This window comes from Mustela lutreola, chromosome 1, assembly GCF_030435805.1.
Source record: "Mustela lutreola isolate mMusLut2 chromosome 1, mMusLut2.pri, whole genome shotgun sequence".
In the NCBI taxonomy this organism is placed as follows: domain Eukaryota; kingdom Metazoa; phylum Chordata; class Mammalia; order Carnivora; family Mustelidae; genus Mustela; species Mustela lutreola.
The window spans coordinates 164,183,762-164,209,556 of NC_081290.1; the positions used below are offsets into that span (position 1 = coordinate 164,183,762).

The 25,795-nt window shown below is 39.0% G+C and overlaps 1 protein-coding gene and 1 non-coding gene across 3 annotated transcripts in view; one reads left to right on the plus strand and one right to left on the minus strand.

Moving 5' to 3' along the window:
• Positions 1 to 25,795, minus strand: part of PPP3CC (protein phosphatase 3 catalytic subunit gamma) — a 94,215-nt gene that overhangs the window by 47,300 nt on the left and 21,120 nt on the right. For both annotated transcript variants that reach the window (XM_059178430.1, XM_059178419.1), the window contains exons 2-3: positions 571 to 768; positions 83 to 207 (exon numbers count right to left, since the gene is read on the minus strand). In XM_059178430.1, the coding sequence (XP_059034413.1) occupies positions 83 to 207; positions 571 to 768 (323 nt within the window). The remainder of the gene's footprint in view (positions 1 to 82; positions 208 to 570; positions 769 to 25,795) is intronic.
• On the plus strand, positions 10,134 to 10,237 carry LOC131822896 (U6 spliceosomal RNA). Its single transcript, XR_009350378.1, has one exon. It is a non-coding gene; the product is annotated as a U6 spliceosomal RNA (small nuclear RNA).

Below are 25,795 nucleotides of genomic sequence, written 5' to 3' on the forward strand. Positions count from 1 at the left end.
ACTAAAGAAAGGAAAGCAAATTTCTAAAAAAAAAAAAAAAAAGACAATATGATTGTTCCAACGTATCCAGTTTAATTTTTACCTCTATACTGAAATAGCCTCTGTCCACATAATCACCCAGAAAGAGGTAGCGTGTGTTACTAGGTGATCCTCCAACTTCAAACAACTTCATCAGGTCAAAGAATTGTCCATGAATGTCACCACACACTAGGGAAAAAAGGACACAAAGTGAGATGAAAAATTATGTCTTATAAGAGAAATGGCAATATACCATATTTCCATTTAAAAATTATATAATTGCCATTAAAAGATCATAGTTTAGCTTTTAAATCACATAAGCTTTTGACTGGAATGTTCTATAATTGTGCTCAATCTATCAATACTGAATAGTCCTACTGAAAATATTAGGTATTTTAAATTTTATTTCTTTGATGAATAACAAACATACTGAATAATCCTAAGACTATCTCATAATTCCTAGAAAAATTATCACATAGCTTAGTTGGTTATTTGTAATCATTTTTCAAATTAGCTCAAATCTAAGTGCCACCATGCAATTAGTTCTCATACCCGTGATTGGAGCCTCTACTTCTATCATGGTCTTCTCTTGTCTCAGGATGGCAGCCCCATCATTGATTATCTTTAAGGCTACTTCCTCTTCCAGTCGCCCTTCCTTCACCAAATGGTTTTTCAAAATATCAATTTTAGGTTTCCCATTCTCAAATACTTCCTTCAAAGTAAGCCGTTGGGTTGGAGGAAAGGGAACAGCTAGGAGGAGAGAAAAAGTAATTTAAAATACTTAAATGTACAGAGAACCATGACCCCATTTCTTTATGCAACAAATTAAACCTAATACATCACTATGATCTCACATCCACAACACCAGAAGTATATGGGGAAAGAAATCTGAGATACTATCATACTATAGATGATAGATTCTAATTTTTAAAAAGGCCACAGTTAAAGTCAAAGTTATTTAGGAGATGTATGCATATCTGTGTAGGTATGGATTATGTTTTCACATATAAACATGAAAGACTTGAAGATGATTCAGAAAATAAACTAAAAAACCAGGGACTAGATGATATGAGTATCTTTTCTCTATTGCAAAGGTGTTAAAAATGAAACTGTGGTTAAAATGAAGGGAAAGAAATCACAACACTGAAGGGCATTTATTTTTCCATAGAACTGACATAATGGAACCGTGTTTTAGAAGTCTGACTTCAGCTCCTGATCAGGGGAATCATACTTGTATACTTTATTATTAAAAGGTAGTTGACTAAGATATTACTGATAACAAGCACACTGCTAACTGAATAGAGCTGTTCCTGAGAATTACTCACTACGATAAAACAGCATAAAGTTGGAGAGAACAGATAAGGAAGGTCTAGCTGTGTTTTCTAATCTGTAAATGCTAAAAACTAACTTGTTTATTCTTGATATAAAGTTCATGTAATATCATTGTGAACTACCAACTTTAACAAAATTTTTTTGACTTTTTTTTTTTTTTTTTAAGATTTTATTTATTTATTTGACAGAGAGAAATCACAAGTAAGCAGAGAGGCAGGCAGAGAGAGGAGGAAGCAGGCTCCCCGCAGAGCAGAGAGCCCGATGCGGGGCTTGATCCCAGGACCCTGGGATCATGACCTGAGCCGAAGGCAGAGGCTTTAACCCACTGACCCAACCAGGCACCCCTTTTTCTGACGTTTTTAAAATTGGCCATCATCTCATTGTATGATGGAAGTCTGCTTAAGATTATAATGTAGTCTACTTTAGATTATCTATGATCTAACATCTACAAGCCTATGCATTTAAAAGATGAGTTCGGGGCACCTGGGTGGCTCAGTGGGTTAAGCCTCTGCCTTCGGCCCAGGTCATGATCCCAGGGTCCTGGGATCGAGCCCCGCGTCGGGCTCTCTGCTCAGCAGGGAGCCTGCTTCCCTTCCTCTCTCTCTGCCTGCGTCTCTGCCTACTTGTGATCTCTGTCTGTCAAATAAATAAATAAAATCTTAAAAAAAAAAAATTAAAAAAAAAAAAAAAAAAAAAAAAAAAAAAGATGAGTTCATTTTAATTTGTAATTTATGCCTGGTGGTTCTACTTCTAGCTTTATGGTACGCGGCTCCTGGCTAGCTTAGTCAGAGAAGCAAGCAACTCTTGATCTTGGGGTCATGAGTTCAATCACCATGTTGAGATTATTTAAATAAGTAAATAAACTTTAAAGGTGGGGGGGCACCAAAATGAACAAGACAGTAAACAACATGTGTTGGAAAGGCTGTGGAGAAAGGGCAAACCTCTTACACTGTTGATGGGAATACAAGTTGGTGCAGCCACTTTGGAAAACAGCATGGAGATTCCTTAAGAAATTAAAAATAGAGCTACCCTATGATCCTGCAATTGCACTACTGGGTATTTACCCCAAAGATACAGATGGAGTGAAAAGAAGGGCCATCTGTACTCCAATGCTCATAGCAGCAATGGTCACAGTTGCCAAAATGTGGAAAGAGCCAAGATGCCCTTCAACAGATGAATAGATAAAGAAGACATGGTCCAGGGGTGCCTGGGTGGCTCAGAGGGTTAAGCCTCTGCCTTCAGCGCAGGTCATGATCTCAGGGTTCTGGGATCAAGCCCCGCATCGGGCTCTCTGCTTAGTGAGAGCCTGCTTCCTCCTCTCTCTCTGCCTGCCTCTCTGCCTACTTGTGATCTCTGTCTGTCAAATAAATAAATAAAATCTTAAAAAAAAAAAAAAAGAAGAAGACATGGTCCATATATACAATGGAGTATTCTGCCTCCATCAGAAAGGATGAATACCAACTTTTTTATTAACATGGATGGGAATGGAGGAAATTATGCTGAGTGAAATAAGTCAAGCAGAGAGAGTCCATTATCATATGAGGTTTCACTTACTTGTGGAGCACAGGAATAATACGAAGGATATTAGAAGAAGGAAAGGAAAAGTGAATTGGGGGAAATTGGAGAGGAAGACAAACCATGAGAGACTGTGGACTCAAAAACAAACTGAGGGTTTTGGAGGGGAGGGGTTGGTGGGTTAGATAAGCCTTGTGGTGGGTATTATGGAGGGCACATATTGCATGGAGCACTAGGTGTGGTGCATAAACAATGAATCTTGGAACATTGAAAAAAAAATCAAATTTAAAAAAATACAACCTAAAGAAAAGAGGGGCGGCACCTGGGTAGCTCAGCTGGTTAAGTGTCCAACTCTTGATTTCGGCTCAGGTCATGATCTCAGGGTTCTGAGATCTAGCCCCATGTTGGGCTCTGAGCTGGATGTGGAGCCTGCTTAGGATTCTTTCCCTCCTTCTCCCTCTCCCCCAAGCCTGCACACACATGGTGTGTGACTTCACTCTTACTCTCTCTCAAAAAAAAAAAAAAAAAAAAGAAAGAAAAGAAAAAAGAGAGAGAATTAAGCTGAAATCTACAGGCACTATAAAAATTTTAGAATTAAAAATCCTATGGTAAGTTCACCATGCTCTTAGCTACAACTTGACTCATTTGGGTTATTCAAAGCTTACTGAAAAAATTATAGTACCGGGGCACCTGGGTGGCTCAGTTGGTTAAGCAACTGACTTCAGCTCACGTCATGATCCTAGAGTCCCGGGATCAAGCCACACATGAGCTCCCTTCTCAGCAGGGATCCTGATTCTCCATCTCTTCCCAGCTCAGTGCTCTCTTTCTCTCTCTCTCAAATAAATAAATAAAATATTTTTTTTTAAAGTGGAAAAAACTAAGAATATAAGTCTTAGAAAAGTTCTCTTTAAAGAAATTTACACAAGGTTCAATCAAGAGCCTATGTATGTGACTTCAGAGAACACCAAGTCCTCTGAAATCTTGATTCCGAAAAATAAATGGACGGTTCCACATTTAATCATTACCCTTTTCATACTTAATTTACCTCTTTTTGATTTTCAAGCTCTTACTCTCAATTTCTGGCTAACCAATCTGCCCTTCTCCATTTTGAAATGAACCCCACAGAGAGCCCGATTGTTTTTATCCCCACTATGTAAATAAAAGAAATTGGCCAACAAACTAAAAATAAATGAAACGATATAAAATCAAATATATTAGAGTTGACAAAAAAGGTATTATAATAGAGGTAGTTCCAGAGACAAGAGGTCCACAGATATTATTTGACTTCTAACAGCAATATTATTACTACTAATGAAAATAATTTCCCTTCAATACTTAGTTGTAATCAGGTAACAGTTTACAAAATAGGAAAATCATTTTTTCTATATATCATAAAAGTTATGTAAGGAGAGGTGACAACAACCTAAAGAACTCTTGAGAAAGAAATTTAGAAAGGGTATCTTTTCTTTCTCTCAAATTCTTCCATTGTGATTTACTTAAAAAACGAGTAAACAAGTCACTTAGTTAAATGAAAACAAAAGCAAGGCTGAAGTGGATTAAGGGGATTAAGCCCAGCTAAAAGAAATGGGACACAGCTGATCCAGGAACACTAAAGGGAATTAAGATGGGCTTGAGACAATATGCTTAACAGAAAGTTCCAGAAGAGTCCTAAATTTTTAGCTAAGGACAAATAAAATCAATTTCCTTCAAATCCGAAGAAAAGAATCTTCAACCTTAAAGGAGTGGGTCCTCTCCTCAAGTTATTTCTAGCTATGTTTAGAAGCCCTGAATTCCATTTTCCTTATTAGAAAGTTGTATACACACTATAGTTGACATTGATTCATACAAGAGTGGGAACAGCCCCCATCCTGAGAGGACTAAAGGAAATCTAGCTAAGTTTGGCCATGGAAAGAAATAGCAAGAGCTTGCCAATTAAACTTTAAATCTATATATTTTTTAAAAATATGCCCCAAGTACAGTGACCATATGTCTGAGTATGCCTATTTGGATATTCTCAAGATTATTTATCTTGTCCTAATGTGATTTAATAGCATCCTCTTTTACTCTCAAGTATCCTGATTTAAATCACCTACCCAGAAACAATATTCTCCAGAATCAGCTGGGGTGTTTGTTTAGAATGTAGATTCTTCAGCATTAGCCTGGTAGAATCAAAACTTTTGGGGACTCTGCACAGTCATCTGCTTTGTTAACAGGCATCCCAGGCAACAGTTGTGCACACTAAAATTGGTTAGAGTGCACCAGGAAAATGGTTTAAGGGAACTCTAAGTAAAGACACAACTAATCTTGGGGCATCTGGATGGCTCAGTTTGTTAAGCATCTGCATTCAGCTCAGGTCATGATCTTAGGGTCTCAGGATCAAGCCCCGCATTGGGCTTCTTGCTCAGCAGGGAGTGTACATCTCTCTCTCCTTCTACCTGCCACTAGCTCTGCTTGCGCTCCCCCTCTTTCTCTAACAAATAAATAAATAAAATCTTAAAAATTAAAAAGATACAACTAATCTCAAATAATCAGCACCTTCATTCCCAGTCATCACAAAGTAATAGTTTACAGGTCTTTATGTCCTTTTCCCAGTCTCTACTGTGACCACATGGAAACAGAAGTTTGGAATTTCTGAATGAAAAAAAGAGGATCTAGAGTAGTGCTTTGCAAACTACTTGTGGGAACTGCCCCACTCCAAGCTCTAACCTGTCAAAACCTGTACTTTGTAAAATACAGTAAAAATAAATCACCAGAAAAATGATCACATGCTTAGATGCTGTGCCAATGTCAAACTGCTATTTAAGTTCTTAAATGCTCAATTTCTGTACTTATTGAAGCTAATAACAGGTTATAAACTGACACGGATCCATGGACCACACTTTGCATGTAACACTGGTTTAGATAAACATGGGAGTCAGGGGAACAAGAATAGGACTAAAATTAAAATCTGAATACTATGTATGTACACATCTTCAAGCCCGAGTTTATTTTATCTAATGTACACATAAGAGGATTTTCAGCTGACTTCACTATTCACTTCACAGTGAATAATCTTTTCTAAGAACCCAAGTCTCCATCACATTCATTTCCAACTGTTTTTAATGGCACACAGGATTTCACTAACAAGAAATAGAACAAAATACTATATGCAGGCAATGAACAAGCTGAAGTTTCAGCTTCTAACATCTTACACCTACTTTAAACTATGAAGTATATGAATTCTAACACAGAGTTTCAGTTCCTACATCCTTTCAAATTATAAACCAACTACTCAACACCAAGCACTGGAGTTTCTCTTCTTCGTTTCTGAGGCTGTGTGTCACCTCTTTAAACACTCCACTTATGGTCATACTTCTAAAACAATGTTTTAGCACAATTTTTCAAATTCCAAAGAAAATGTATTTAAGTTATTCAAGACATTTTATTTGTTCAAAAAATTAAATTAGGCATTTTTATTTTTATTTTTTTTTAAAGATTTTTATTTATTTATTTGACAGAGAGAAATCACAAGTACACTGAGAGGCAGGCAGAGAGAGAGAGAGGGAAGCAGGCTCCCTGCTGAGCAGAGAGCCCGATGTGGGACTCGATCCCAGGACCCTGAGACCATGACCTGAGCCGAAGGCAGCGGCTTAACCCACTGAGCCACCCAGGCGCCCCAAATTAGGCATTTTTAAATGAAAGAATCAAATGTGAACAGTGTCAGCATTCAATTTACTGCTTTATCAGGGCGCCTGGGTGGCTCAGTGGGTTAAAGCCTCTGCCTTCGGCTCATGATCCCCGGGTCCTGGGATCGAGCCCCACATCGGGCTCACTGCTCAGCAGGGAGCCTGCTTCCTCCTCTCTCTCTGCCTGCCTCTCTGCCTCCTTGTGATTTCTATCTGTCAAATAAATAAATAAATCTTTAAAAAAAGTTTACTGCTTTATCAGTTATATCATATCATAATTTGGGAGGGGGGAGTGATCCCTTCATTTTTAATATAGGTCTGTTATTTTATAAACTACAAACCCTACCAATGAAGAAGAGTTAACAAAGGGATTGAAGGGTCTCAAAACACCAGCATAGAGTTAAAAGAAAACAAAAACAAAAATAACTATGAACCAAAAGGTGACTTATCCAGAAATGTGACAATTCAGGGAATATAAAATTACGGTACCTGGGTGCCTTGGTGGCTCAGCGGGTTAAAGCCTCTGCCTTTGGCTCGGTCATGATCTCAGGGTCCTGGGATCGAGCCCCGCATCATGCTCTCTGCTCAGCAGGGAACCTGCGTCCCCTTCTCTCTCTGCCTGCCTCTCTGTCTGCTCATGATCTAGGTCAAATAAATAAATAAAATCTAAAAAATAATAAAATAAAATAACGGTACTTTTTTCCCCTGAAGAGTAGAAGAGGTCTTGTAAATCAAGGATGATTGGTATTTTAAAAAGCCACTTGAAGTGTAGCCACATAAAAAATAAATATTCACAATAAATAATGGGGGAAAATGATTTGGCATAAATAATAAAACTAAAGAATTGTGAAAATGGTTTTATTTCATAATTAACATAATTTGCAGCATAATCAAGTATAACTAAAGGTTTTATCACAAACCTTGTAAAAAATGATTAGCCTAAAGGCTTCTTTGAACTCCAGGCTCTTAAGTTCAACCACCCAATTAATATCTACTTGGATGTTTAATACATATTTAGAATTTAACATGTCACGGAAACAACCTAAGAGTTGACTAATGGATGAATGGATATAGAAATGATGATATTTTCATACAAAGGAATTTTATTCAGCCATAAAATATGAGAAAGTGACATTATGGATGATACTGGAGGGTATTATCCTAAGTGAAATAAGTCAGAGAAAGACAAATACTGTATGATCTCACCACATGTAGATTCAAGCCAAATAAAACTCACAGAAAAAGAGATGGGACCTGTGGATACCAGAGGCCAGAGGCAGAGGTGGAGGGGAGGTGGAAATGGGAGCACTGTAGTCAAAAGATACAAATTTCTGGGGCACCTGGGTAGCTCAGTTGATTGAACGTCCGACTCTTGATTCTGGCTCAGGTCATGATCTCAGGGTCCTGAGATCAAACCCCATGTAGGGCTCCGAACTCAATGGGGAGTCTGCTTGGGATTTACTCTCTCCCTCTCTCTCTGCCCCCTGACCCACACACTCTCTCCCTAAAACAAATCTTTTTTAAAAAGACATAAACTTCCAGTGATAAGGTAAATAAATACTAGGGATATAATATACAACATGATAACTACAACTAACACAGCTGTAAGATCTATAGGACGGTTGTTAAGAGTAAATCCTAAGGGGGAAAAAAAAAAGCAAATCCTAAGAGTTCTCATCACAAGCAGAAAATTCTTTTTCTTTTCTTCTTTCTTTTCTTTTTATTGTATCTATATGAAAAGATGGATGTTAGCTAAAGTTACTGTGGTAATCATTTCAAACTATATGTAAATCAAACCATGATGCTGCATGCTTTAAACTTATACGGTGAGAAAAAATTAACATATGTCCAAAATTAAACTTATTATTTCCCATACCACCTCTAGTCTTTTCCATCTAAATATATAGAACCACACTCAACCCAGTTGCTCAGGCCAAAAAGCTAGGCAGTCCTCCCTTAATCACAATTTCCCCAATACTCCCCAAATCCCAATTTATCAGGAAGTCTGGCTGATTCCATCTTTTTTTTTTTTTTTTTTAAAGATTTTATTTATTTTGTTTGACAGATAGAGATCACAAGTAGGCAGAGAGGCAGGCAGAGAGAGAGGGAAGAGGAAGCAGGCTCCCTGCTAAGCAGAGAGGCCGATGCGGGGCTCAATCCCAGGACCCTGGGATCATGACCTGAGCCGAAGGCAGAGGCTTTAACCCACTGAGCCACCCAGGCGCCACCCCCCCCCCCCTTTTTTAAGTAAGCTCTGGGCACACCTGGGTGGTTGTTGGTTAAGCATCTGCCTTCAGCTCAGGTTGTGATCTCAGGTTCTAGGATCAAGTCTCCCATCCTGCTCCTTGCTTAGTGGGGAGACTGCTTTTCCTTCCGCCTATTGCTCCTACTGCTTGTGTGGTCTCTCTCTCTCTCTGACAAATAAATAATAAAATCTCACCAAAAAAAAAAAAGGTAAGCTCTGTGTCCAACGTGGGATTTGAACCCATGACCCAGAGGTGAAGAGTCACACACAGTCACATGCTCTGCCTAATCTCTATAAAATATACCTCAAATTTGGACAGTCTGGGGTGCCTGGGTGGCTCAGTAGGTTAAGCCTCTGCCTTCGGCTCAGGTCATGATTCCAGGGTCCTGGGATGGAGCCCCACACTGGGCTCCCTGCTGGGTGGGAGACCTGCTTTTCCCTCTCCCACTCCCACTGCTTGTGTTCCTTCTCTTCCTGTGTCTCTGTCAAATAAATAAATAAAATCTTAAAAAAAAAAAAAATCTGACAGTCTCCAGCTGGCCCTCATTTGTGTTGGGAGGGCAATGCAACCATTCTAACAGGTGTGAGACGATGTCTTCACTGTGGTGGTTTCAATATGCATTTTCTTGATAATTAGTGAGTGATATCAAACAGCTTTTCATGTACCTGTTGACCTTCTATATGTCTTCTTTGGGAAAATGTCTATTCAGTTCCTTTCCCCTTTTTGTTAATCAGACTGTTTTGCTTATTTTTGCTGTTAAGTTGTACAAGTTCAGGGGCGCCAGGGTGGCTCAGAGGGTTAAAGCCTCTGCCTTCAGCTCAGGTTCACAGTCCCAGAGTCCTGGAATCGAGCCCGGCATCCGGTTCTCTGCTCAGCATAGAACTTGCTTCTTCCTCTCTCTGCCTGCCTCTCTGCCTGCTTGTGATCATTGTCTGCCAAATAAATAAATAAAATCTTAAAAAATAATAATAATAATAATCTAAAACTAGCCTAGGGACACCTGGGAGGCTCAGCCAGTTAAGTATCTGCCTTCAGCTCAGGTCATGATCCCTGGGTCAGCAGACTGAGTCCCACATCTGGCTCCTTGCTCAGCGGGAGCCTGCTTTTCCCTCTGTGTGCTGCTCTCCCTGCTCATGCCATCTCTCTCTGACAAATAAATAAATAAACTCTTTCAAAAAATGCATCAAACTAAAGAATGATCCAAGAGTAATTGAATATTGGAGCTGAGTATAGAGAAAAAGTTGGCATTTTTATAATGTGTTCTAGGCAATCTGTAAGTTGTTTCTATTAGTCCTCCAAATTCAAAATCAGAGGATTTTAAGAAATTTCAAAACAGTTTTAGAAGTTAGAAAATTGGGTGCTCACTTCAGCAGTACATGTACTAAAATTAGAACGATACAGAGATTAGCATGGCCCCTGTACAACAATGATACACAAATTTGTGAAGTGTTCCACAGTTTTCAGATGCAGTGAAAAGAAGGAGCAAACACACTCCAATGTTCATAGCAGCAATGTCCACAACAAGCAGACTGTGGAAGGAGTGGAGATATCCTTCAACAGATGAATGGATAAAGAAGTGGTTCAAATATAATGGAACATTCCTCAGCCGTCAGAAAGGATGAATACCTACTATTTGCACTGACGTGGATGGAACTTGAGGGGATGATGCTGAGTGAAATAAATCAAGCAGACTGAAACACAATTATCATATGGTTCCACCCATATGTGGAACATAAGGAATAGAATGAAGGACCACAGGGGAAGGGAGGGAAAACTGAATGGGAAGTTGTACAAGTTAATCTTTTTATCCATTTAAAAACAAACTAAGGGTTACAGAAGGGAGGGGGGTGGAGGGACGGGGTAACCGGATGATGGGTATTAAGGAGGGCACGTATTGTGATGAGCACTGGGTGTTATATTCAACTAATGAATCACTGAACACTACAACAAAAACTAATGATGTACTATATGTTGACTAACTGAACATAATAAAAAAAGGTTAGAAAATTGGGGACAGGGATGCCCTACATTAATTTTCATTAATATCACATATTAAACTAAAAACGGTTACATGCTAAGCCTTAGGCTAGACACAGCAAAATGTGTTACTAGATTAGCTTTCTAATTTTGACCTATTATGAATAAAGTTGCTATGGGAGCACCTGGCTGGCTCAGTCAGTGAAGCATGTGATCCTTGATCTTGGGGTCATGAGTTCAAGCCCCATGCTGGGTGTGGGTATTACTTTAAAAAATAAAATAAAATGAATAGAAGTTGCTATGAACATTTTCTATCTCTCTTACAGTGGACATAAACACTCCTCTCTCTTGGGTATATATTCAGGGGTGGGACTGCAAGATAGGGGGTAGACATAAGTTTTGTCAAACAGTTCACCAAAGGCTTATACTATTTTATTCACACCAGTGAGTTGTGAGGGTTCTAGTTTCTCTATAGCCTTGCCAACATTTGGTATTGGTTAAGCTTTTAAATTTTATTCAATAATAGTGAGTGTCTACAGGTACCTCTTTGGGGTTCTAATTTACAAATCCATGATGAAAAATAATGTTGAGCACATTTCCATCTGTTTATTGGCCATTTAGCTATCTTTGGGACATGTCTAATCAATCTTTTTATCCATTTAAAAATTTACTTAATAGGGGCGCCTGGGTGGCTCAGTGGGTTAAGCCGCTGCCTTCGGCTCAGGTCATGATCTCAGGGTCCTGGGATCGAGCCCCGCATCGGGCTCTCTGCTCAGCAGGTAGCCTGCTTCCTCCTCTCTCTCTGCCTGCCTCTTTGCCTACTTGTCATCTCTCTCTGTCAAATAAATAACATCTTAAAAAAAAATTTACTTAACATATTATTTCCATTAACTAGTAAAAGTTCTTACATATTCTGAGTAGGTCCCCTTTATCAGATATATACTTCTTTCCTTAATCATCTTTACTTACATAAGCATACAATTTAATGAGTTTTATATTTTATATTTTTTAATAATCATTATAACAGAATAGACTATGCAGAAATTCTTTAAACTTTCTTTTTTGAAAATATAGAAACTTAATTTCTTTGAGGAAATAATGGATGTATCACAAATTTAATGATTTTCTTACGGACAGGCTTTTTCAGAAAAATATTTATATACTTTTATAAATTATATTATAGTGAAAATTCTTATATATACATTATATTATATATTATATTATTCTTATATATATTATTATATATATATTACTCTTATATATATATATATATATATCTGTGTCCACATCTGATTATTCCCCTATAATAGATGTCTAAAACTTGCACATAATTATTTACTGTTGTATAACAAATTACCTAAAACTTAGTGACTTTCTTTTTTCTTTTTTCTTCTCTTTTTAGAGAGGGGAGGAGGAGAAGAGGGAGAGAGAAAATCTTAAGCAGGCCAATCCAGGGCTTGATCTCATGACCCTGAGATCATGACCTGAGCCAAAAGCAGGGGTCAGACACTTAACCAACTGAGCCACCCAAGCACCCCAAAACTTAGTGGCTTTAAAACAACAATAATTATTGTTACCTCCCACAGATTCTGTGGACCATGAATTCAGCACTGGAAACAGTGGGGCTGACTTGTTTCTCTTCCATGATATCGAGAGCTCCACCAGATACTTGATAGTCAGGGGCTGGAATCATCTGAAAGCTCACTCACTCACTCATCGAGTGGTTAAGACCGGCTATTGGCTGAGGCTTAGCTCAGGTTTGGAATGAGAAGATCTATACGTGGCGTGCTCACGTGACTGAGTTCCAAGAACATGGATCCCAAGAAAAAGAAAAAGCCAAGAGGAACCTGTATCCTGTTTATATTCTAGCCTCAGAAATCACATCCTATCACTCCCACCACACCCAGCTGGTTGGAACAGTAGCAAGCTTGCCCAAATTCAAGGGGAGAGGAAATGGATTCCACCTATTAATGGAGGGTGGCAAAATCCTGTGAGTATCTCGACTAGAAATACAGCTGTGGCCATTTCTTGAAAAGGAGAATCTGTCATATTTTCTCTATTTCAAAGTAAAAAAAATAGTAAGTTCCCAATGCCTCTAACAATACCTCTAAATCAGAGCTCTTTTTAAATTGTCCATCCTATATTTTCTAAGCAATTACCAAATGAGAATATTTATTCATTTATTATAAGGAAAACATTAGATACATTCCCAAATGTTTCAAAAGTAATTTAGGGTGCTACATGAGAAGTTGCATAAACTAAATATTTTCTGATCTGCTAGTTGTTGAAAAAAAAACCAGCATTTTTTTCTTCTAAATGAACAGAAGGGATAAAAATGCAAAAATAAACTATTGATATAAGGCAAAATTTTAAAAATACTTGGTTCAAAATAAAATGTCAAATTCCCAGTTTTATTAAAAATTTTTTTTTAAAGATTTTATTTATTTATCAGAGAGAGACGGGGGAGAGAGCGAGCACAGGCAGACAGAATGGCAGGCAGAGGCAGAGGGAGAAGCAGGCTCCCTGCCGAGCACGGAGCCCGATGTGGGACTTGATCCCAGGACGCTGGGATCATGACCTGAGCCGAAGGCAGCTGCTTAACCAACTGAGCCACCCAGGCGTCCCAAATTCCCAGTTTAAAATGAAGATATCATGGTACTAATAAAGATTTTCAAGTCAAACTTTATTCACTTTGAACCCTAGACTCAGAAGTTCTGGTTGATTTCAAGATTATGTAACTCTGAGATCAAACCTTGCCTTGTGTGCACATCTTCGTTTCAGTTCCTTCCCAACCCCAGGAAAGGTGTTTCTGGAATGATATTCTTTTTTTCACCCCACTGTTCAAACAGAAACTCTCTTGATACGGTCAATAACTACATCCAAATTACAAATTACATTTTGGACACTCTGCAAGGAAAATAACATAATAAAATACCTGTCTTTACCTCTCCTCCCTCCTCAAAACTAAAAGTATAGTAAGTAATAAACTATTTTCATTGTCAAGCAACTCAAATAATGATTTTCTACATATATTTTTAATTTTATTTATTTATTTGAGAGAGAGAGAGAGCATGAGAAGGGGGAGGGTCAAAGGGAGAAGCAGACTCCCTGCCAAGCGGGGAGCCTGATGTGGGACTTGATCCTGGGACTCCAGGATCATGAGCCAAAGTCCAGGGGAGTCCGATGTTGGACTCAATCCTGGGACTCCAGGATCATGAGCTGAAGGCAGTCGCTTAACCAACTGAGCCACCCAGTCCCTGATTTTCTATATTCTTTAAATATTCACATAGCAAGGGGTACCTGGGTGGCTTAGTCAGTTTAGCATCTGCCTTTAGCTTGGGTCATGATCTCATGGGTCTGGGAATAGAGCCCTATGTCAGGTTCCCTGCTTAGCAGGGAGTGGGCTTCTCCTTCTCCCTCTGTCCCTCCCTACCATTCATGCTCTCTCTTTCTCAAATAAGTAAACAAATAAATAAAATATTTTTTAAAAAAGATTCACATCAAGAAGGGCACTTGGGTGGCTCAGTCAGTTATGTGGCCAACTCTTGATTTTGGCTCAGGTCATGATCTCAGGGTCATGGGACTGAGCCCTGGGTCAGCTCCATACTCAGCTTGGAGTCTGCTTGTCCCTCTTCCTCTGCTCCTCCCACTGCTTGCATACTCTCTCTCTTCTCTCAAGTAAATAAATAAATAATATCTTTACAAAAATTTACATAGCAAGAGAGCCCTATCAGTGTTTCACAAGAAAGACAGTGCACTGAGTTCTGATATCAGTCTGTACCTTCAGCTGAAACATTTTGGCATGATAGTATAAGAAACCAGGAGAAGATGTAAGAGGAGGCACAGAATGCTGTTTTATTAAGTCTAAAATGTTCTTTTAAGACCTCTTTTGGGAGCGCCTGGGTGGCTCAGTGGTTTAAGCCTCTGCCTTCAGCTCAGGTCATGGTCTCAGGGTCCTGGGGTCGAGTCCCGCGTTGGGCTCTCTGCTCATCTGCTCAGCAGGGAACCTGCTTCCCTTCCTCTTTCTGCCTGCCTCTCTGCCTACTTGTGATCTCTGTCTGTCAAATAAATAAAATCTTTAAAAAAAAAAAAAAAAAGACCTCTTTTGGTGGCGGCAGGGGGAGCCTGGATGGCTCAGTCAGTTAAGTGTAGAACACTGGTCTTTGACTCAGGTCTCACGATCTTGGGTCATGAGATCCAGCCACATCAGGGACCCACCCTCAAGAGTCTGCTTAGGATTCTCTCCCTCCCTCTCCCTTTTGGCCCCTCCCCCTACTAGCACACATGCGCTCTCTCTCTAAAATATTATTTTTTTAAAAAAGACCTCTTTTTGGGGTACCTGGCTGACTCAGTTGGAAGAGCATGCGACTTGTTCTCAAGATCGAGTTCAAGCCCACATTGGGCGTAGAGATTACTTAATAAAACTTAAAAAAAAAAAAAAAAAAAGAAAAAGAAAAAACTCTTTTCAAAGCAGTTTCCTCTCCTGAGCTGCTGTCCCACATAGGGATGCCAGAGCCAGGGTATCCTATCCCAAGCAAGAAGATGGAAGAACCAGTGGAAATGCTGGTATCCTTGATCCACTGATGATAATAATGAACAGTGAAAACTCAGCTGTCAGGGACCCTTAGGGAGTAAGTCAATTTGGATAGATGGTGGTGGTGGTGTTTTTTTTTTTTTATAAACTATTGATTAAATATTGATTATAAGCCTGTACTAATACATATATACACACAAATATATACATATACATACACATCTACAACTTTGAAAATAAAAGAAACATTTATGAATCTAAAACTCCTACAGAGTGAACTCATTTTTTTTTTTTTAAGATTTATTTTATTTTAGGGTTGCCTGGGTGGCTCAGTGGGTTAGGGCCTCTGCCTTTGGCTCAGGTCATTGTCCCAGGGTCCTGGGATTGAGCCTCGCATTGGGCTCTCTGCTCAGCAGGGAGCCTGCTTCCCTTCCTCTCTCTCTCTGCCTGCCTCTCTGCCTACTTGTGATCTGCCTACTTGTGATCTCTGTCAAATAAATAAATAAAATCTTAAAAAAAAAAAAGATTTATTTTATTTTAGAGAGAGAATATATACATGCCAGGATGCGGGCGGGCAGAGGGAAAGGGAGAAAGAGAATCTTAAGCAGGCTCCCTTCCAAGCAGGGTTCAATCCCACGACCATGAGATCATAACCCCAGCCCATATAAAGAATCGGATGCCCTAACACTAAGCCAACCCAGTGCCCCAGTGAAGTCATTTTTAAAGGTTAAGACACAAAAAACTACTTAGCAATATATAATATATTGAATGCCTCTTACTTAAAATCTGTAAGTGTTCCGGTGGTAATTCTACTGAAAATAAATCCATACAATAGGATCTAAACTGTGACTAAAGAATACATTATAAAAGGCACTAGGGAAATATACCCAAGAATTAGTGCTGGTAGTGCTAGTACTAGTGTACTAATTTTTTTATTCTTACTTTCCTGTTTTTTAACCTTTTTCAATGACTGTATTACTTTTATAATCAAAGACAAACATAAGAAGTCAGCATATGTAATTATTTCATATACTATATGATTATGATGATATTTTAACTGAACAAAAAAACTGTAAGAAAATGATGAAAAGTATAAAGAAGAGTACACTACAGATGGGTTTGGGTTTTTTCTATCACCTTTGCCCTACATTCCATTTTTTCCAAGTTTTATAGACTTTATTGAAAGACAAGTAACAGGGCACCTGGGTGGCTTGGTTGGTTAAGCAACTTGCCTTCAGCTTGGGTCATGATCCTGGAGTCCCACGGTGGAGTCCCAGGGTGGAGTCCCACATCAGTCTCCCTGCTCAGCAAGGAGTCTGCTTCTTCCTCTGACCCTCCCCCTTCTCATCCCACTCTCATGCTCTCTCTCTCATTCTCTCTCAAATAAAGAAAATCTTAAAAAAAAAAAAAAAAAGAGGGGAGCCTGGGTTGCTCAGTGGGTTAAAGCCTCTGCCTTCGGCTCAGGTCATGATCCCAGGGTCCTGGGATGGAGCCCCACATCAGGCTCTCTGCTCGACAGGGTGCCTGCTTCTCTATCTCTCTCTGTCTGCCTGCCTGCCTGCCTACTTGTGATCTCTGTCTGTCAAATAAATAAATAAAATCTTTAAAAAAAAAAAAAAAAAAGAAAAAATGGTTTAAAAAAAAAAGAAAAGTAACAGATGCCAAGACCAAACAACAACAACAACAAAAACCACAAAGCAACACCACTGGCAATAGCTTTCCCAATGGTAATCAGTTTTATACATAAATAAGACTTTTCTCAGATCAGCAGAGCTGTATCCCAAACTGACTCTTACCAGTAGTAATGAAAAATTCAACCTCAAACTTAAGTTACACCTAAAACCACCAAGAGTTACTAAGATGACACAGAAGCTTATGCTTCAGAGCATTAAAAAGACATTATGGTAGGCAGGGGGTAGGCCTAAGATTTCTGGCCCATGGTATACACACATTTTCTCCCAATTATTCCATCAAACAATAATGTAGGTACTGCTGTGAAAGGAGTCTGCAAACATAATTAAGGTCCCAAATCAGGTGACCATTAAATAAGATTATCCAGGTGGGCCTGATCTAATCATATGAGACCTTTAAATCTGGATCTAGAGGTAACATACATAAGATTTCAGAGAGTTGAAGTATAAGACAGATTTCATTTGCAAGTTCTACATTGTTGGCTTCAAGACAGAAGGAACCATGTAGCAAGGAATGCAGACAGCCTCTAGAAGTGACCCCTGGTTGAAAGCCAGCAAAAAATAGGGACTTCATTCGTACAACCACAAGAATTGCCAACAACTTCAATGAGCTTAAAAACAGATTCTCCCCCAGAGGCTCCACATGAAAACTCCATCTGTTGTGCTCTTTGATTTTAGCCTTTGAGATCCTGAACAAAGGAGTCCATGCTATGATTGGACTTTTGACCCACAGAACTTTGAGCTAAAAATTGGTTGCTCTTTTCAACCACTGAGTTTGTGGTAATTTGTTACACAGCAATAGAAAACGAATGCAAAATTCTTAGAGTCAAAATTCTTTTCTATAACCTTTCAACAATTATAAACACAGCTTTAAATACAGGAGAAACTAACACAGGCTGTCTCTTAGAATTGCAACAAAAGCCATAATGTATAACTGTGCTGTGACTCATAAAACAGATCAATTGAACTAAACCAAACCACAACATGCATCACAGACCATCTAACCTCAAACTCCATTTTTTTTTTTTTAATTTTTCTCCCTATTTCACCCACCCCACCCCAGCCCCACATACCTCCTCTCTGGCAATCACCAGTTTATTCTCTATTTTGTTGTTGTTGTTGTTCATTTGTTTTTGTTTTTTAGTTTCCACATACAAGTAAAATCATATGGTATTTGTCTTTCACTGTCTGGCTTATTTCACTTAGCATAATACCCTTTAGGTCCATCCATATTGTCTCAAATGGCAAAATCAAATTTCTTTTTTATGGTTAAGAAATATTCCTGTGGTGTGTGTGTGTGTGTGTGTGCGCACACACACACACGTGTGCACGTGTGTACCCCACTTCTTTATTCATTCATCTACTGATGGACATTTAGGTTTAGACTGCTTACATAACCTGGCTATTAAAAATATGCTGCAATAAACACAGGGATACATGTATCTTTTCAAATTGGTGTTTTCATTTTCTTTGGGTAAATTACCCAGTAGTGGAATGACTGGATCATATGGTATTTCTATTTTTAACCTTTTGAGGAACCTCTATACTATTTTCCATAGTGGTTGTATCAATTCACATTTCCTCCAACAGTGCACAATTACTCCTTTTTCTCCACATCCTTGCTGACACTGGTTACTTCTTATGTTTTTTATTTGAGCCATTTGACAGGTGTGAGGTGATACTTCATTGTGGTTTTCTTATTTGCATTTCTCTGATGATCAGGGCTGTTGAAGCATTTTTTCATGCGTCTGTTGGCCATGTCTTCTTTGGAAAAATGTCTATTCAGCTCCTCTGTCCATTTTTTAATCAGATTTTTTTTGGTGTTGAGTTCAAACTCTTTTTCACATCAGACTTCAAATCCTTATGTTCCAAGATAAGACCTCACACAAACTAATTTAATAGTAATTGCACAGACACTAGATATGACCTTATACTAGAACTTAATGAGTTCTAGCAACTCATCTAGTGAACAAATTCTAACTAATCCTTGCTCAGATTACAAACTTCCACCCTAAAATCTAACAACAGTCCCTAATCTTACAACAGTCCTCAGTGAGCAGGTTTTCCTAACTGTCCCCCCCCACCCCCGTCTTTTGAGATGGTCTCTCATTCCTCTGGTTCTCTCTGCTTGTTGCAGCAAGTTAAATAAACCTAAGTCTTTTTTTCTTAACTACAAATAAATCCTTGATGATCTTTGGTTTATGGGTGTCCGACTATTTAACAGTTGGCATTTCCACTAAGATTCAGCTGACCTCCTTGTTTCTGGGAAGACCTGTGGCTTTGTCATAGCGTGTACATATGTGACTACTTGATTTCCACTTGCTTAAGGCCACCCTGCCTGTAACAGTGAGGTATCTGAGCTTCAATAATTTTGTTGAACGCTTCAGGATCAAGGTAAAAGTTGGGTTCTCTGACTGTAAATCTTACCAGATTATACTGTTCATGAGTGAAATTTGAATTCTACCTAATTAACAGCATTCCTATCATCTGTCTGCTTGTTAAGTATCCTTTTTGTTGTTGTTGTTTAAACTCTACACCCAGCATGGGGCTTGAACTCACCACCATGAGATTAAGAGTCACATGCTCTGGGCGCCTGTGTGGCTCAGTGGGTTAAAGCCTCTGCCTTCAGCTCAGGTCATGATCCCAGGGTCCTGGGATCGAGCCCCGCATCGGGCTCTCTGCTCAGCGGGGAGCCTGCTTCCTCCTCTCTGTCTGCCTGCCTCTCTGCCTACTTGTGATTTGTCTGTCAAATAAATAAATAAAATATTAAAAAGAAAAAAAAAAACAGGGGCGCCTGGGTGGCTCAGTGGGTTAAGCCGCTGCCTTTGGCTCAGGTCATGATCTCAGGGTCCTGGGATCGAGTCCCGCATCGGGCTCTCTGCTCAGCAGGGAGCCTGCTTCCTTCTCTCTCTCTCTGCCTGCCTCTCAGTGTACTTGTAATTTCTCTCTGTCAAATAAATAAATAAATAAATAAATTTTTAAAAAAAGAAAAAAAAAAAAAAAAAAGAGTCACATGCTCTACATACTGAACCAGGCAGGCACTCCTTGTTCAGTATCTTGAGTGTCATTCATCTATAAGAGGAAGTCCACAGCACGGAACAGACACAGGCCTAATAAGTCTTTCTTCCCACCAGCTCCAAAAACTGACAAGTTCAGAAGGTCTGATCAGACCAGCATCTTTATGTAAACTTTGTCTTGGGTCATGTTTTCTAAAGCCTCCTAAGGACTTCCCTTAGTCCTTATAATCTTGAGATATCTTGTGCTTAGTTTTGTCTGCCTGGAGCAGAGGCTCTGACAAGTCCTCAGTTGATGACAGCTAATCTTTGGTGTCACTTCCTGTCTTGTGGAGACAGGTAGTTGCAAACCATCCTCACCATATTTACTGCATGTCATTTAAGAGTTTTCTCAGTCTAGGGGCACCTACGTGGCTCAGTGGGTTAAAGCCTCTGCCTTCGGCTCAGGTCATGATCCCAGGGTCCTGGGATTGAGCCCCGCATCGGGCTCTCTGCTCAGCGGGGAGCCTGCTTCCTCCTCTCTCTCTGCCTGCCTCTCTGCCTACGTGTGATCCTGTCTGTCAAATAAATAAATAAAATCTTTTAAAAAAAAAAGAGTTTTCTCAGTCTCTATCAATGTCCACTCTGTGCCTCCTCTATCTACTTCTTTCATGTTTTCAGATTATGAATATAACTCGACAAATGGCATAATTTCACCAAGAAAAAGATCTAAATTCTAAATGTCCTCTTGGGGAACTACTGACATGAACAAGATTACCTGAGAGTCACCTTAAAAGGAAAATGGCACTGTGCCTGGATGACACTTAAGTTGGTTAAGTGACCGACCCTTGATTTCAGCTCAGGTCATGATCTCAGGGTCATGAGATGGAGCCCCAAAATGGTTTCATGCCCAGTAGGGAGTCTGCTTGAGATTCTCCCTCTCCCTCTCCCTCTGCCCCTCCCCTCCCCTCCCACACTCTCTCTGTTTCTCCCTAAAAATAAATAAATCTTAGGAAATATGGGTGGCTCAGGTCATGATGCCAGGGTCCTGGGATCGAGTACCACATTGGGCTCCCTGCTCAGCGGAAAGGCTGCAGCTTCTTCTGCCCACCACTCCCCCTGCTTGTGATCTCTTTCTCTCTGGCAAATAAATAAATAAAACCTTAAAAAAAAAAAATCTTTTTTAAAAAAAGAAAAGAAAAAAGGAAATTCTAATTATCCAATGGTCTACATTCCTTAACATGAAGAAATTTCTAAATGCAATTCAAATTCTAAAACTGCCTCCCTGAAAGAATCCCCAAACCCCAAGATAAGAAGGAGAAAGTTTAGGGTCATCTGTGTGGTTCAGTTGGTTGGGTGTCCAACTCTTGATTTCATCTTAGGTCCCTATCCTTCAACCCCTTCCCCCATTCATGTGCTCTCTCACTCTCTCCTTCTAAGATAAATAAATAATTTTTTTTTTAAGGAGAAAATTTATTGAAAAAAAAAAAAAATCAGCCTTGTATAGGCCTCCCTAGCAAGTAGGCCATATTTTGATGTGCCCTGGAGATGTAAAACCTGGGAAAGACTAATTGGCATCACCCTAAAAAGAATTTAGAAATTAATCCTTAAGAAATAATGAAAAGAGGGCACCTGGGTGGCTTAGTTGGTTGAGTGCCTTCAGCTCAAATCATGATCTCGGGGTCCTGGGATCCAGCCCCGCATCAGGCTCCCTGCTCAGGAGCCCTCTCCCTCTGCCGCTCTTCTGCCTGTGCTCTTTTTCTCAAATAAATAAATAAAATCTTTAAAAGAAGAAGAAGAAAAGAATTAATGAATGAAAAGCCCTTATAATTTTTAACTCTCTGGAAGTTATGAGATTATTCAGGTGGTAGAAATACCACTTTCAGAAAATCCTTTTCACTTGGCCCTTAACTGTAACATTGTCTTGCAGTTATACTGATTTCAAATGAATATAAAAGAATATATGTAAAGACAAGGGAATGAGAATGTGTAGTATCAGTTGTGTTTTTGTTTATCTAGAAATAAAGAAAATAATTTTGTCTTAAATAATAAATGTTGTGTTTCACCACAAAAAAGAAATGGTAATTATATGGTGTTATACATTGTTAGCTAATCCTATGGTGGTAAATCATTTTGCAAAACACAGGTGTATCAAATTACATATTGTACATCTTAAGTTACATGTTATATGTCAATTATATCTCAGTAAATCTGGGGGGAAAAAGAAAAGAGAAATTTCTGGTTGCACCAAGATGTGAAAAAATAGAGTGAAAAAAATTTTTTGACAGTATAGGTGCACCTGGGTGGCTCAGTGGGTTAAAGCCTCTGCCTTTGGCTCAGGTCATGATCTCAGGGTCCTGGGATCGAGCCCCACGTCGAGCTTTCTGCTTGGTGGGGAGCTTGTGTCCTCCTCTCTCTCGGCCTGCCTCTCTGCCTACTTGTAATCTCTGTCTGTCAAATAAATAAATAAATCTTAAAAAAAAAATTTGACTGTATACTATAAAGGTACAAGGTCTGAGAGTAAGTACACTTTATTTGTCTGGGTCCTTAACAGGTATAAAAAAGAATTTGAAGGGAGAAATAAAAATATGTTAAAATTTTTGATAAAATTGGGTCACATATGAGAGGTTTATCATAAAAAATAAACAAAATAGGGGCGCCTGGTTGGCTCAGTTTGTTAAGGGTCTGCCTTCGGCTCAGGTCATGATCTCAGGGGTTCTGGGATAGAGCCCTGAATCAGGCTCTCTGCTCAGTAGGGAGTCTGCCTCTGCCCCTCCCCTTCTTGTGCACATGTTCTCTTTCTTTCTCAAATAAAATCCTTAAAAAAACAATTACATTTAAAAAAATTGGGGCACCTGGGTGGCTCAGTGGATTAAGCCATTGCCTTCGGCTCAGGTCATGATCTCCGGGTCCTGGGATCGAGCTCCGCATCGGGCTCTCTGCTCAGCGGGAGCCTGCTTCCCTCTCTCTCTCTGCCTGCCTCTCAGCCTACTTGTGATCTCTCTCTCTCTTTCTCTCTCAAATAAATAAATAAATAAAAATCTTTAAAAAAAAAAATTGCTTAAAAGGGTTTATAAATCTTTTTAATGTAAATTCTCCAAGAATAAAAAATAAAGTAAAACTAGAATTTAATTTCCTTTTTGTCAAAAAAAGTAAAAGCTATTTTGTGCCTGGATAACACATCCCTTAAATCATCAAAATATTCTCTCAACTCTCTGTGCTTTTTTTTTTTTTTAAGATTTTATTTATTTATTTATTTATTTGAGAGAGAGAGAGAGAGAGAGAGCGCCCAAGCAGGGGGAGCAGCAGGCAGAGGCAGAGGGAGAAGCAGGCTCTCAGCTGAATAGAGAGCCTAATGTGGGGATCAATCCTATGACTGAGCCACCCAGGTGCCCCTCTCTGTGCTTTTTGAAATACTCATAAATCTTTTGTTTTTTAAGTTCTTTACTTTTGGGGAAAAGTTAACATTCCTAATAATCACTGTTGTTAAAGATGCTGCCTGGGAACACCTGGCTGGCTCAGTCAGCGAGCATTCGACTCTTGATCTTGGGGATTCGAGTTTGAGCACCAGTTGGAGGTAGAGATTACTTAAAATTTTTAAAAATATAATCTAGGGGCGCCTGGGTGGCTCAGTGGGTTAGGCCGCTGCCTTCGGCTCAGGTCATGATCTCAGAGTCCTGGGATCGAGTGCCACATGGGGCTCTCTGCTCAGCAGGGAGCCTGCTTCCTCCTCTCTCTCTGCCTGCCTCTCTGCCTAACTTGTGATCTCTCTCTCTGTCAAATAAATAAATAAATCTTTAAAAAATATATATATAATCTAAAGAAATTAAATAAAGATACTGCCTGTAACTATTTGTTTGGATAGTTATGATTTACATTTTGTCAAATGACAATTCCTTTTGAATTTGTTTTTGAATTTGTTCTTCTCTAAATTCAGAATAATAAAACTATTAAGATATTTCTCATACCTACAATATTTTTGGGTTTATAAATGATCATTAGGCAACATAAAGATTATTAAAAATGTTTCTAAAAACAAGCCTGGGTGGCTAGTTGGTTAAGGATGTGCCTTTGGCTCCAGTATGATCCCAAGGTCCTGGGATGGAACCCCACATGGGACTTCCTGCTCAGTGGGAAGTCTGCTTCCCCTTCTTCCTCTGCCACTCCCCCTGCTTGTGCTCTCTCTCTTCTCTCAAATAAATAAAATCTTTAAAATAAATACATAAATTAATTAATTAATTAAATGTTTTTAAAGGATTACAGAAATTAGCAGCTTTGTTTGGCATCCTCCAACTTTTCATTAATTCAAAAGTATTGTGAGTTTTCTGTTTTATTAAAATTGGGTTAAAAGAAAAAAAACTACCTGATAAAAAAAGTTCAGTCTTCATAAAATTATCATGTATAAGTTAAATATGTTAAAAGTAAATATACTACAATGTTTGTGTATCTTTCAGGTTAAAGGAAACAAATATTCATACACAAAGACTAACACAGCTACTACAAAAAGATTTTTTCTGTAGGCTTAAATAAGCTTGTACTGGTGAAATTCGTAATACATTTTATAGAATAAACCCATGGCCTAAAGATTTGTCAATTTCCCTTGGTCACAGCATGTTCTTACTTTCAGGATAATCAGTGACTAACTTTTTATAAAACTGATTATGGGGGCGCCTGAGTGGCTCAATGGGTTAAGCCTCTGCTTTCGGCTCAGGTCATGATCTCAGGGTCCTGGAATCGAGCCCCGCATCAGGCTCTCTGCTCAGTGGGGAGCCTGCTTCCCCCTCTCTCTCTGCCTGCCTCTCTGCCTACTTGTGATCTTTCTTTCTGTCAAATAAATAAATAAAATCTTAAAAAAAAAAAAACTGATTATGTACTTTAGTAGAAGATTTCACTCTCTTCCATTCTGACAATGCTGGTTAATATAACAAATAAACTGAAGCCCAGACTCAGCATACACAAGTAATTTCTGTTTCTTCCTTACATTCACCTGAAATGGCCAACTGTAATCTAAAGATTAGCAACTGAACTTTGTGGAGACCTATCAAAAGAACTTCTGTAAAGGTATCATAACTATTGATACTACGGAGAATAAATTATGTGCATTGCTGACATCATTGCCATGGTCAGACATTGTGGCTGAGTCTGAATTTCCAAAACTGTTTTGGTCCAAAAGCAGAAGACAATATAAATAGACTATTTCCCCTTTTTTTTTTTTTTTTTTTTTTTTTTTTTTTTTTTTTTTTAAGATTTGACAAAGAGAGACAGTAAGACAGGGAACACAAAAGGGGAAGTGGAAGAGGAAGAGAAGCAGGCTTCCTGTAGAGCCAGGAGCCCAATGCTGGGCTTGATCCCAGGACCCTAGGATCATAACCTGAGCCAAACACTGGCGTTTTAATGACTGAGCCACCCATACGCCCCTAGACTACTCACTTTTAAGATCATCAGAACACAACTTCTAAGATGCTAGAAGCCACAGATTACCATGTACTTTGCATGATTTTGCCCTTTATTCTCTCGGCTATTTTCTTCTCTCTCTGCTAGTTCAAGATTTCAGATGTCAGTAAACACCCTGTCCTTTATTCTTAGTACTACCAAGACCTGTATCTCTGACAATCACCATATATAGGACTAAATTTTTCAGACACTGACAAGGTGAACAATCCATATCCAAAATCAAAGGGGAAAAAGTGACTTGCTTAATAAAGGAAGATCCAAATAGATATGGAATACATAGAACATTATTTCAAACTTTAATAGTAACTCTTGTTTGAAGTTTTGTTTGTTGTAAATGCCATGTGTGTGTGATCTCCAGGTTTTAAATGCT